Here is a 13,134-nt window from a genome sequence, read left to right as displayed (position 1 = left end):
TACCTCGTAGTACGTCATCTGGTTTGTTTGTTTTTAGTTTTAGTAAAACATGGGATGGAATACAGTTAATGATCATGTCTTAAAGCGATACATGAATTCAGGCAATAATTATTTTATTTCCTAATCAAATCAAATACTAACTATAGAGCCTTTTACTAACTTGGGATATATATATATTTTAATCCCATTTATATCCTGCCTTTCTCCGAAGACTCAGGGCAGCTTACAGTCTAAAGCACAAATCAATGCTTAGCAATAGCCTTCATTCTATGTATATGCCTGCTTATTAGGGCTTTCGCCCGCCCCCCCCCCAGCGGCATTATTACAAAGTCAGCTTATTGCCCCCAACAATCTGGGTCCTCATTTTACCTACCTCGGAAGGATGTAAGGCTGAGTCAACCTTGAGCCTGGTGGGACTCGAACCTGCACTAATTGTAGGCAGCTGGTGTTACTTAAGGAGGCATTAGCCCACTGCTCCACCAAGGCTCTTTTAAACAGAGAAATAAAAAACAGTATTTTTTTTCACTGCTCAATTGTGTCAGATTTTCAGAGATTGCCTGGACAGGACCCTGTAGTTTATTGGGCAAGATTTTTCAGAAGTGGTTTGCCATTCCTTCCTAGGAGTGAGAGAAAATGACTGGCACAAACTTGCTCACCAGATTTTGGGCCTAAGACAGGACTAGAACTAATGGCATCATAATTTCTACCTGATTCCTTAACCATTACACTTTTTTCTCAAGAACGCTCTCAAAAAACAGTAATAATAGAACCTAAATTAAGCTATGACTTAAACTTAAGTATTAAGACCTTACACAGAATAATGTAGTATTAAACCAGTTCTAAAATAAATTTTAGATTTGGATTTAGATTGCCTTGGATGCAATCCCGAAACAACTGGAGCACAACTTGAATTGGCATTGACAAAATCCCTATCAGTCAATTGCAAAAGGCAGTTTTACTTGGAACAGCTTATATCCTGTGATGATATCTTTAACACCACTAAACAGCATCTGCCTCCCCCAGGTCAGGGTAGATTTGATAGGTGAATAAAAATACCAAATCCAGTCTAAACATCTGACTGATTGTGCAACAAACCATTTGTATGTTGTTGACTCCCAGTGATTCTGGATAGATCACAACAATCAAACAATAGAAGATGGCAAACACAACAGTCCAGATGGAATGAAGAAAATAACTTCTTCTTGCCAAAGACCTCTTTTCTGAACAATAATAGAGAAGGGGGCCATCTGGAGCTCATTGGGAATCTTTTTTGAGAGGGTGGATGCTACTACAGGGAAGACATGCTTCTAGTCTCCCAACATATGACATTATTTAATTGAAGGAACTTGGAGAGTGCCAATTCTCCAAAGTGGAGAATTAAGAAAAACAGGCAGTCTGTAAGGAAATCCCTACAGACTGGTATTTTAAAGTAAGTGTCCCCAAGCAAACCCCACCCCACAGTTCATCCGGGCAGTGCAGACCGGCAGATCCCCAGGTGTTAAGTCCATCGATGGGAAAAGAAAGATAACATCAGTCTGGTTCCGTTTGTGCTTAATCATTCCACAGCTCTTCACACCTCATTTTGAGGAAGGAGAAATAAACCTGGTCCCAGAGGTTTGTGTCTCTTCCCCCCACCTTTTCCCCAGCTGCCCGCTTAGGGAGGAGAAGTTCAGAGGGATGCATAGTATAGGAGGCAATTTGTTATAATGGAATAGCAGACAAACAAAAGATTACATTGTAGTGTAAGCGTAGAAGAAGTGAAAGCAATAAAACCCCTGCATGCATATTCCCCCTCCCCCTTGGGAGCATGGCAGAATCCAGGAGGAGATGAGATTTGGTTTTAGATCAGAGGAGAATAGTTAGAAATGAAATATAAATGGATTCTGACACAGTACCTTGAATTGCACCTGGAAACGAAGATTATCTCAGAAGTAATGTATGGGATTATTTGTTGTTTTTGTTAGTTGCGAAGTCGTGTCCGACCCGTCGCAACCCCATGGACAACGTTCCTCCAGGCCTTCCTGTCCTCTACCATCTTCTGGAGTCCATTTAGGCTCACGCCTACTGATTCAGTGACTCCATCCAACCACTTCATTCTCTGTCGTCCCCTTCTTCTATTGCCCTCGATCTTTCCCAGCATTAGGCTCTTCTCCAGTGAGTCCTTCCTTCTCATTAGGTGGCCAAAGTATTTGGGATTATAGATACATTTTTTTTTGTTGATTCTAGAACTAACATCTGTTAGCTCTTAAGTTCATGGTATTTTTCTTACATTTGCCTGGTTTTTTTTTTACGTTATCCACATTTATGACCATTACAGTACAGCGTATGATAGGAATAGTGAATTTGAAATATACTTAACTTAGAATTGTCAGTTTTAAGGTAACTCTGTATTCCTGTAGTGAAAGAGCTGTCCATGTACAGTATTTATCTTCTATATTTACTTTAACCAATTATTTTGTGGAAGAACTCTCCCCTTACCTGCTGACTGCTAATGTTGCTAATTTTGTTTTTGATGAAGGACTCTTTCAAAAACATTTGAGAATCTTTTGGCAGATAGAAATACCAGTATTCAATCTTTCTCTCTAAGCGTCTCTGCATTTTTCCTGACACTTGTTTGTCTTAGTTTATATATGTATGCTTGTAGCTCATTTAGGCAGCTGGCACCATATTTGTCCTCTGTACTAATAATGATTCAATGTAATTAGGGATAGGGGAGCATCCTAGTTTTAATTTGATGTCTCTTCCTTTTCAGATCTGGAGTCATCAGGACCGTCAGTGCATTCTCACTGCCTTAGCACAGTTATTGCTAGATAAAGAGTGCACACTTCTGATTGGCCGTCAGCTTCGTCCAATCTTATTGGATTTATTGGAGAGGAATGCAGAAACAATTAAATCTTGTGGCCAGATCAACCATGATCTTCATGAGAGACTCTGTGTTGCAATGAGCAAACTTATTGGTGATCATCCAGATGTGATGCCGTAAGTGATGATATAAGCATAGATATTTTATAATATACAGCAGCAGATAGTTGGAGGGAGACTAAATTATAATGATATTAAATATATTAAATCGTTTAGGATCTTTTTTCCAGAAGATTTCCATGTAAGCAGTGTAAGAATTCTAAGATTTTTTTTCAAAAAACATACTGTATAGCTGAAATTTTTATAAAATTGTCCCACTGATCAAGCATTTCCATGTAAACTAGTTTCAGTTTTATTGTATTGAGTTGAGATGTTCCTATGCATTTTAGTTTTTAAAAAAGAGATATTTTACAAAACAATTTGCTTATGCCTATCTTTATGTATTTTTCAAGAAGTCCATTTAATTGAGAAGACTTAGTTATTTAACAATCAATTATTTTCAGTTAGACATATTTGTGCCTCTGTGCATTCAGGAGCACTTTTCTCGATCTGAATCAGAAGTGTTACATAGTTGTAATGATTATGTACACCTCTATTCTGTGCTTTATTGTAAAAATTGGAAATTAATGGTGTTCTCTAGATAATACTCAGGTCTTACTTGGATTCCATATACAAATTTCAATATAGTTTTTTCTTCTAGGATATGTAAGTTGACTTTAATTTCTGAAAAAGCAAGATTTTAGCTTAATTGGCTCAGTGGGTTAGGACGCTGAGCTTGTCGATCAGAAGGTCAGCAGTTTGGCGGGTCGAATCCCGAGTGCCGCGTAACAGAGTGAGCGCCTGTTACTTGTCCCAGCTTCTGCCAACCTAGCAGTTCGAAAGCACGTAAAAATGCAAGTAGAAAAATAGGAACCACTCTGGTGGGAAGGTAACAGCGTTCCATGCGCCTTTGGCATCTAGTCATGCCGGCCACATGACCACGGAGATGTCCTCGGACAAGCGCTGGCTCTTTGGTTTGAAACGGAGATGAGCACCGGCCCCTAGAGTTGGAAACGACTAGCACCCATGCGCGGGGGAACCTTTACCTTTACCTTTTTATGCTTGTTTAAGTCTGCCAAAGTGGCATTATCAGTTATTTTCAAATTCATCAGATAATAGCATGATATACGTCTTCTAGCAAAAACTTTCACAAGCACTGAAATTTATTGAAATTTCAATTGAAATTTATATACTGTTTTTGCTGTGGTTGTATATTATTCTTGGTACTATTGTTTTGTGCAGATTTGCTTTGAAATACTTTAAGGATACTTCACCTGTGTTTCATCGACTTTTCCTGGAAAGTTCGGATACAAGTGTGGTTCGATATGGACGGCGCAGAATGAAATTAAGGGATCTCATGGAGGCAGCCTACAAATTTCTCCAAAAAGATCAGTCTGTATTCAGAGAGTTGTGGGACTGGAGTGTTTGTGTCCCTTTATTAAGGAGTCATGATACTTTGGTTCGATGGTAACTTTAATTTTCTTACATTTATATGGCTCATTTAATGAATAGGGAAGGCCTTAGAAGTCATTTTTATTTTTATTACATAATTCATGGGTTAGATTTTAAAGCAGACAAGATTACCTGACTGTATAAGAGCTTCTAAATTGACAGGCAGAGGAACATTCAGTAAAGTTATTCAGGGTAACTTTATGTAGCCTAAATTTAAGTAGAATGGACAGTCAGACAAGGTTTTCATTAGATCCCCAGAAAATGAGAATTATTCCTGATGTGCATATAAGTTAGTTCTTGCATCTTTCATTTAGAATACTGTGTGATAACTTGTTCACCATGTGTTCATGGACAAGTTTGTATAATGGAAATTACCATGTGTTTATGGACATGTTTGTGTCATGGAAATTGCTATTTTGTGCTTATTGATACATGAAAGTGCTCTGATAGAAATCTTATTAGACTCATAAAAGCTCCAAGATAGTTGAATTTTTGCTTAAAAGAGGTTTTTAGTAAATGGGTAATGTTTTCTCTCTACTTCTACTAGATCTATTGTTAAACATTTAGCTTTGATTACCCTGATCTTGCTAGAAAAGCAGATCAATGTCAAAGTAATGATGAAAAGTGGCCAGGCAAACTAATTTGATGTTTTTATGGTATTTGTTTCTTTTCCTGTAAAATTCATCCCTTCATCAGGGTATTGGGTTTAAAACTGATGAAGCAAAAGGTTTGTTAGAATCTTCATTAGGATAATACTGTAGATTTCCACAGCTGAAGTCCAGAATCCTTCATTAGTCTCACTCAAAAACATAAAACTTGCTTCTCTGATTTGTTCTTCTCATTTTACATTAATTCTATGTTATCAGTGTTTTTCTTCTTTTTCCTCTCCTGGTAAGTGTTAACATTTAAAAATCGTAATAAGACTGATACGGCCCATTTTTATGGGCAACTTATAACTGATTTCATGAAACCAGTGATACAGATTAGAGAAAGTATTAAACTAAATGGTTGGTTGTATGGTAGAATAACCATTTTTCATCTCTCTAAAAGAAAATATGTTTAATAATCACATATAAAATATTACTTGAACAATTGTTCCTTCTTAGGTATACTGCCAGCTGTCTTGCTTTGGTTACATGCATGAATGATGAGCATCGATTATCTTTCCTGAAGAAAACTTTTAATCCAGAAGAGTTAATACATTTTAGACTGAAGTAAGTTTTCACCTTTCTCTTCTTCTATTTGTTCTCTTTTGGTGTATTATTTTCTAAAGTGTTCTATATTGTTTAGTCGGTCAGTTTGCTGTAGTAAACATAATTGCAATTTTGATAGGCTTGTGGAAGAGTCCCGGGTGCAGAACATTGAGCAGGCCCTAGTTCTGGCCAATCCAGACCAAAACCTCTGGAACAAAGAGGAGAAGCTACGGTACACTCAGGGAAAGCTGGTTGCTGCTGACCTTTGTGCAAAGGTAGTAGCAGTGTGTGGAGTTGTCTTACCTAGACAACAGTTTGAGCCTAGAGAAAATGTAAGTAAAACTGATATGTATTAGGCTTGCATGAGGATATTTAAGGACTTGTGTTTTTCCAGTTATTTACAATCCAAAGGTAATCCTCCACTTATAACCACAGTTGAGCCAGGCATCTCAGTCATTGTGCAAAGCCATCATTAAACAACCCTCCGAATGGACACTTTGCTCAGTGACCACAATCACAGCTCTTCCAATTGAAATGGTTCAGTGCACTGCCAGGGAGAAAGAGGGCCTGGGCCTTCCAGGCAGGGAGAAGGTTAGCATTCTGAGGTAGCATTTTCCCCTCCCAGAGGGGAAGGGGAAAGGTTAACGGATGCCTGCATTCTGAAAGAGTGCTCAGCCGGAAAAGAGACTACCTACAAAAATTGCTTGTTTTTTTCCCCAGTGCAGAGAAATTGGAGAGGAAGGGATTACAAGAGAGTAAGCAGGCAAACAATGGGGAATACATCAGGCTGTCAGTAGAGTGCTCTCGTAGCTGTCAGCAGCAAGAGAGCACTGAACTGGATTTTAGTTTTGGTTTATTTATAGAGAATGATACTTCAGAAAGGCAAATAGCGGATTCAGGAGACGCTTCATATGACCAAGCAGAAGTGCAGAAGGCAACTTGGTTTGGAATTCTCTGCTCCAGCAGGTTCCAATTTTATGTTTCGTTCCGTTCATTCCCAAGATAGTTAAGAAATTATTAGTAAGGTCTGGGTTACTTCGTGTTCTTTTCTTCTTAAATCTAATACCAGGTGAAAACATTGGTCTTCTCTGTTGCAGCAGGAACACATCTTGAACCATTTTGTGTTGGTGAATTCTGTCTGTGCGCATCTCCAGAATCTGGCCATGGCTGTGTCTTCACAAAAGGCCGTGCTCCTCGAAGGGCCAGTGGGATGTGGCAAAACATCTCTGGTGGAGTTCTTGGCAGCACTCACAGGAAGAACAAATTCGCCTCACATTCTGAAAGTCCAGTTAGGAGATCAAACTGACAGTAAGGTAAATGGAAACCTATTTTAGGAAAGTATCACCTTAATATTTAGATTTTTTTTAAAAAGAGTTTAAAAAGCCAATTGGATCATATGCTTTCTTGGCTGATGTTTTGTTGTAGAAGCCATATTGATCTGTAGTGAAGAAATGTACGTACTATTGAACTTCTGAATGGCTGTACATTCACAATCACTGACTTCAGCTAAAAATTTCACATCTTGGAAAGCATGATCATCATCCTGGAGACCAAGAGAGGGCAAATGACATGTTTCTGACAACATCATCATGCAAATGCATTTTGGATACTTGTGTCAGGAACTGGGATGCGGATCCATAATAGGGCTTTTCATTGTTGAAATCACTCGGTGCATTTCATTTTGGGATCCTTTAGTTTGCTGTGATTGCTGCTGTTAGGAAGCTTTTTTTATAAAAAAAACTTTTTAACAAATTGTTGATACGTGATGTCTTTACTATCTTCACAAGAAAAAAGAAGAGAAATCTGTTGTAATTCAGAAGTTCACTCACAAGTTTAGAAGAAAAAGAATGATACAAACATTTTGTTTCTGGTTTTTTTTTTAAAATAGACTTTGCTGGGCATGTATCGTTGCACAGATATACCAGGACAGTTTGTGTGGCAACCGGGGACCTTGACTCAAGCAGTTAGCAGGGGGCACTGGATACTTTTAGAAGATATTGATTATGCTGCCCTTGACGTGGTATGTTTTTGTACTTTGTAGAAGCACTTTGTGGATGATTGGAATGTGAATCCCGCTTAAGCTTTTTACTTAAGAGGATGAGTTGTAGATTTTGTTTACAACTGAGCGCCGAATGTGTCATATAACTATACTGGTCAAATTAGAATGGAATATCTTCCACTTCATTCCTCCCTCCCCCCCCCCCCCCCCCCGTTCTCCCCCCCCCCAATTCCCAAGTATGTAAATAAAATGTCTCACCCTTGCTCTTTTATGCAGTGCCATGGAAGTTACTATACCTATAATAATTCAAAGCATTTGTTACTGTCTGTCTGGGAAGTGTCTTTCTAAAAAGGTGTTAAGCTTAGAGAATTAGTTGCATATGTTTCAAGATGGGAAAACACGGACGCCGTGCTATTATTATCCCATCTGATGACTCATGTGGCACAACGGACAGTCCAGTGTGTTTGCAGCTAAATAGGATCAATATAGACTCCTCGATGGCTGGATTCTGAAGGATCTGATTTTTAAGAACTTTGGGAAAAGAGAAAAAAACTGCTAGTTTAGGTGTTGCCCAGTGCAATTTTGCTCAGTTTTTACTTTTTCCTCTTTTTCTATCCCTTAGATCTCTGTATTGATTCCTCTTCTGGAAAATGGAGAGTTATTGATTCCTGGACGAAATGACTGTATAAAAGTAGCCCCTGGATTCCACCTTTTTGCTACTAGAAGGTAGAAAGTGTAGCCTGCCAGAGAGGGTTTGATGATGACTTTAAAATGGTTTTATATTGAAAATGGGGCTTTTGAGGAGGCATACTTATAATTCTGTGTATATCTAAAAGTATAATCCTTGAATCTAAGATGCTGTTTATAAAAATATTGCAAAAGTATATATAAAAACTCAGGAATAATACCTGAATTAGTAGTGCTTCATAGTATTATAGGAATCCTACCATCTTACCAGATCATCATAACCTGTTATTAATATTAGATTAATATTAATCTCATATGCCGTTATTTAGAGAGAGAATATAATTAGCAGATGAACACCTGGAAAGGAGCATTCTAATGTTTTGTCATTGCTATCGAGATTTTAATTTCTTTAGTTTGGTGTTGCAGTTAAGGAATCTAATAATAATAATAATAATAATAATAATAATAATAATAATAATAATAATAATAATAATAATAATAATAATTTGCCACCCATTTTGCAGTTAGAAGTGACTAAGCAGGAAGAATTTTGGAAGTCCTAAGGCAAAAGGTTTGCATCCAAGATAATGCCATTGTACTTGGATAAATAGGAGTTACCTTGCCCTGATCTATTCAGCTAATTGTATACATATAGTATTAATGACAGATGGATACAACACCCTATAATATTTTTGGCAGAGATGCCTGTGTCACTTCAGATGTTGCTAAAATGCAACTCCCAGCAGTCTGTTGAAATGACCAATGGAAAAATAATCCATGACTTCTATTTAAGTAATATCAGGCTGTAGGTTCTCCACATCTGGAATCTAATGCTTTAAAGAATCTAAACACTAATTTGTGGCTTTATTAATGTAGGGTCTTCAATTATGGCGGTGGTTGGTATAGGCAGCAAAACAGTCATGCTGCTCTTTTGGACAAGAACTGGACAAAAATTATGCTCAATAACTTGCCTAAGACTGAACTGAAAGAGGTAAGTGAGAAGAGGAAGTAAGCTCCATAGCAAAATTATTTCAAATTAAATCCAATTTGTAATTTAATTGCAGAAAAAAATATTCCATTATGTTAATTCTTACTGAAACTTGTAGAATGTGATTATAACTTTATTCCATGTTCAGGATGAAACAATCAATACAACACTGTCAGAGTATTAAAAATAGCTTATATTCCTCCTTCAGATTCTTCAGAGAAGTTATCCTAAACTTGCCAATGTAACGGATTGTCTGTTGGATATCTACATTGAGCTTACTGGTGATAAACATTTATCTGAAAACCAAGTTGTGGACAATGAAACTATAATGGAAGATGCATCATGCTTGACTGAAAATAAAAAGCCATGTTTGGAGGGCAGAGAGTTATCGCTAAGGTATTAAAATGTGTAGTTAAGCTGAGGAATATTTTAGTTTGGGGGAGCAAATTATCCTCAGACAGTAGTTATCTAGAGCAGTGTTTCTTAGCCTTGGTGACTTGAAGATATCTGGACTTCAACTCCCAGAATTCCCTAGCCAACCCTCCTGATTGGGGTATTCTAGGAGTTGAAGTCCAGACGTCTTCAAGTTGCCATGTTTGAGAAACACTGCTCTAGAGTTTTAGAGATCACACATGCGGACTTTTAATTGAAATTCTTAACTGATAAGGCATCAATTGAATGAAAATTGTGAGTGGGTGCTTTTTGAAAACCAACGCCAGGTAGGTACCTAATGAAGCGAGAAGGAAGCTATAGTCGGCAGATAGAGCAAAGGAAAACCATTACTCTGGAACTATATTCATATCACTTTTTCTTTTTTCAGGGATTTACTCAATTGGTGCAACAGAATCGCATTCAACTTTAACAGTTCTTCCTGCTCTACTGCACTGAACATTTTTCATGAGGTCTGAACTAAACTGTTCTTGTTTTAGGAAAGGGGTGGAGTTTTTTTTTTAAAGTATACTTTCTATAACATATAAATTTTAAGTTATTTTTTAGGTAATGGATGGAGGATTAAGAATATTAGTATTTAATAGATTTTAGTTCAATTAGAGTATTAGACTGTCAGTAAGAGCATGTAGGTGATTGCGTGAAATACATTTAGGGCTGATTCTGTTGTGATTCAGGGTCAGCCTGTGGGTTCGTCAGTTGGGTTGGACGATTCAGAGGAGGAAGAGGGGGGTGTTGGAGAGGTTGCTGAGGGTGTTGGAGAGCTTGCTGATGAGAGCTCTCAGCCAGGCCCCTCCCACCTGGTTACGACGCAGACCCAGCTGTGTGAGCCTGACAGCGTGGATAAAGATGACCCACAGCTGGCCCTGTTGAAGGACACCCGACGCAGGAGGCAGTCAATCAGGAGTAAACAGAGGAAGGCAATGGGGCACCTCGGAAGGAGGCAGAGAGAAGCCACGCCCTGAACTGTTTAAAAGGGGAATGCGTGGGAGGGCTGGTTTGCTGAAGGCAACCGTTTGAATAGCTCCTGTTTCATGGTTCGTGTCTTGTTTTTGCTCTGTTTGCTTTTGGGTCCATAAATTTGGCAGGCTTAGTTCCAGCCTCTTGCCTTCTTGTAAAGGGGTTGTCCCTGCCTTATCTGCAGGGCCGGTAGTAGGCTGGTACAGAACAGATTCTGATGTGTATTCGTACACTGCAGATTGGATGTTGGGCTTAAATGGTCTCTTTCAAGTGTATGACTCTTTGAGATGTTCCTGTTTCCATATGAGAAGAATGGAAATAAATAAGATCATTGCTTTCCATCACAGGACTATATGAGTGGTTCATTTCTAGAAAGTTAACTGCTTTTATCTACAATTGGTTTATTCGGAGACAATAGATTCTTAAATAGTAATAGTTTTTTACTTTGACCATTGACAGGCATTAGACTGTTTCACAGCTATGCTATCAAAACAATCCAATCGACTGAAAATGGCTGAAATCATTGGAAGCAAACTGAACATTTCCAAGCACAAGGTATCTTTATAAATTGCCTATTTCTGTATGAGTGGTTCTCTCAATGGAAAAATGACTCAAAATTGGTTATAGTTGTGTACTTTGAAGGAGGTTTCTTCAAATGGGCTCTTAAAGCATACAGTGATAGCTGGATTTGTACATCATTTTTAAGGTCAGATCAAATGAACTCAGGACGGCTCAGTCAATAGGTGAATCCACCTTGCAAACAATTTGAAAAGCAGTTGATAAAATGAAGCTTTGGGAAAACTGAAAAAAAATGTTAGCTGCTTCTCAAGCAGCAAAGTAACTTTGGTGTGCTGAAACAGCTCACTACTCAGGATGCTATACATGAATTGGTGTTCAATAAATAAAGGTGGATCTGAACATTCCTTTTCCATAGGTGGAATACTACTGTCAACTTTATAAACCAGAAATTGTAATAGGAGAACAAGAAGTCTCCGTGGGAAGAGCTCAGCTCATTAAGAAACAGACACACACACTACTTACACAACGGTATTGATTGTTTTGGAGACATCCTTCTAAACTCTTGGGTCAGGTTGCATGTTACATTAATTGTGTAGCCTGTAGCTTCCGTGTTTTTAAAACTGCATGGGTCTGAAGTCAAGCTTCACTACTAATGATCTGACTGACACATCCTTGTTGCTTTCTTGGCAACCATAACAAAGTGATTTGCTGCCATGTTTTCCAGGATTTTTTGTAACCTTCCAATTTAGCTTATGTTAGTACCTCATTCAGGTACTACACCACACCAGCTTTTGCAGATCTTCTGAACCCAGATGAGGGGAGCCATATGCTTCCACCAGCAGAGTTTTTGATCTTTCCCACTAGAACTACTTTCCTCTTGAACCCTCTTCTCATATGCAAGAACAGGCTTTTTTTTCTCTTTTTTCAACTGCTCTGGAAGTTTTCAGGGAAGAGTTCAAAAGAAGCTAATAATCCCACAGATATAATCCTACTCCTTTTGCTGACAGCGTTACATCACAAGCTGTCCTCAAGGGGCAAAAAGAAAAAAGAAAAGTATGGCTCTGACCCTTTTCCCAGAAATTACTCATTCTTCCTTTCTAACAAAGAAATACAAAAAAGAGAAATTAGTGATATTTTACAACATAGTAATGTATGATAGTGATTCCCTTTTTTTCTACTGTGTATTTGCAGTGTACAGTAGAGTGCCTATACCGTAATTAACAAAATCCCATGGCAGCTTTTGTGTTTTTTATTATTGGGTGCTTGTTTCTGTGATGTGTGTGTGAGAGAAGTACATTTAGGGAATTGATGAAAAGAAGACTTGGTGGTACAAAGGTAATGATATTCTGCCTTTTCACCTCGGCAGGAAAAAGCAAAGCTTTGCACCCACACGCCCATCTTCTGTGTTGATTGAACAGCTTGCAGTATGTGTGGACAAAGGAGAGTCTGTGTTACTTGTGGGTGAAACGGGAACAGGAAAAACTTCTGCTGTTCAATACTTGGCTCAAATTACAGGTAAAGTACAGTTCTGAAACCTTAGGCCAAGATAGAAGTGTAACTTGGGAACCAATTCATCTTCTGTATCTCTTTGTTCAAAGGGCACCGTTTAAAAGTTATCAACATGAACCAGCAGAGTGATACTGCAGATCTTCTAGGGGGGTGAGTGGATAATTCAATTTTTAAAAAAAAACCTCCATAATCTTTCTAAGCAAACAATTTTGGCAGTATAGAAATATACATTTCATTTCTTGGAATACAATATATTTTTAAAGCTCCAAATCAACAGGAAATTAGGCTCTCCCAACAAGAGTTGGAGGAAAGAAGTCGGGTTTGGTGGGCAGATGTCCCTTTGTAGAAGCACTTACCTTAAAATTTTAGCACAATAATTGACAGATTAGAAAAAAATATTAGAAAAGAGAGGGAAAGGGATGCTCCACCCAAAGGGTTGATGGGGGAGGAAGGGGTGGCAAAAGTACAGGAATGGGAAA

The 13,134-nt window shown here is 38.2% G+C and overlaps 1 protein-coding gene across 1 annotated transcript in view; it reads left to right on the top strand.

Annotated features, from left to right (window-relative positions):
* MDN1 (midasin AAA ATPase 1) overlaps positions 1–13,134 on the top strand; it is a 131,487-nt gene that overhangs the window by 1,748 nt on the left and 116,605 nt on the right. The window contains exons 2-15 of the mRNA XM_083348146.1: positions 2,753–2,979; positions 4,144–4,368; positions 5,460–5,567; positions 5,686–5,878; positions 6,644–6,859; positions 7,435–7,566; positions 8,168–8,271; positions 9,109–9,223; positions 9,429–9,616; positions 10,041–10,122; positions 11,087–11,182; positions 11,562–11,674; positions 12,513–12,661; positions 12,745–12,805. Coding sequence (XP_083204272.1) covers positions 2,753–2,979; positions 4,144–4,368; positions 5,460–5,567; positions 5,686–5,878; positions 6,644–6,859; positions 7,435–7,566; positions 8,168–8,271; positions 9,109–9,223; positions 9,429–9,616; positions 10,041–10,122; positions 11,087–11,182; positions 11,562–11,674; positions 12,513–12,661; positions 12,745–12,805 — 2,009 coding nt within the window. The remainder of the gene's footprint in view (positions 1–2,752; positions 2,980–4,143; positions 4,369–5,459; positions 5,568–5,685; positions 5,879–6,643; positions 6,860–7,434; positions 7,567–8,167; positions 8,272–9,108; positions 9,224–9,428; positions 9,617–10,040; positions 10,123–11,086; positions 11,183–11,561; positions 11,675–12,512; positions 12,662–12,744; positions 12,806–13,134) is intronic.

This window comes from Vipera ursinii (genome assembly GCF_947247035.1).
Source record: "Vipera ursinii genome assembly, chromosome: 1".
Classification (NCBI taxonomy): Eukaryota; Metazoa; Chordata; class Lepidosauria; order Squamata; family Viperidae; genus Vipera; species Vipera ursinii.
This window is presented reverse-complemented; position numbering and strand designations above follow the sequence as displayed.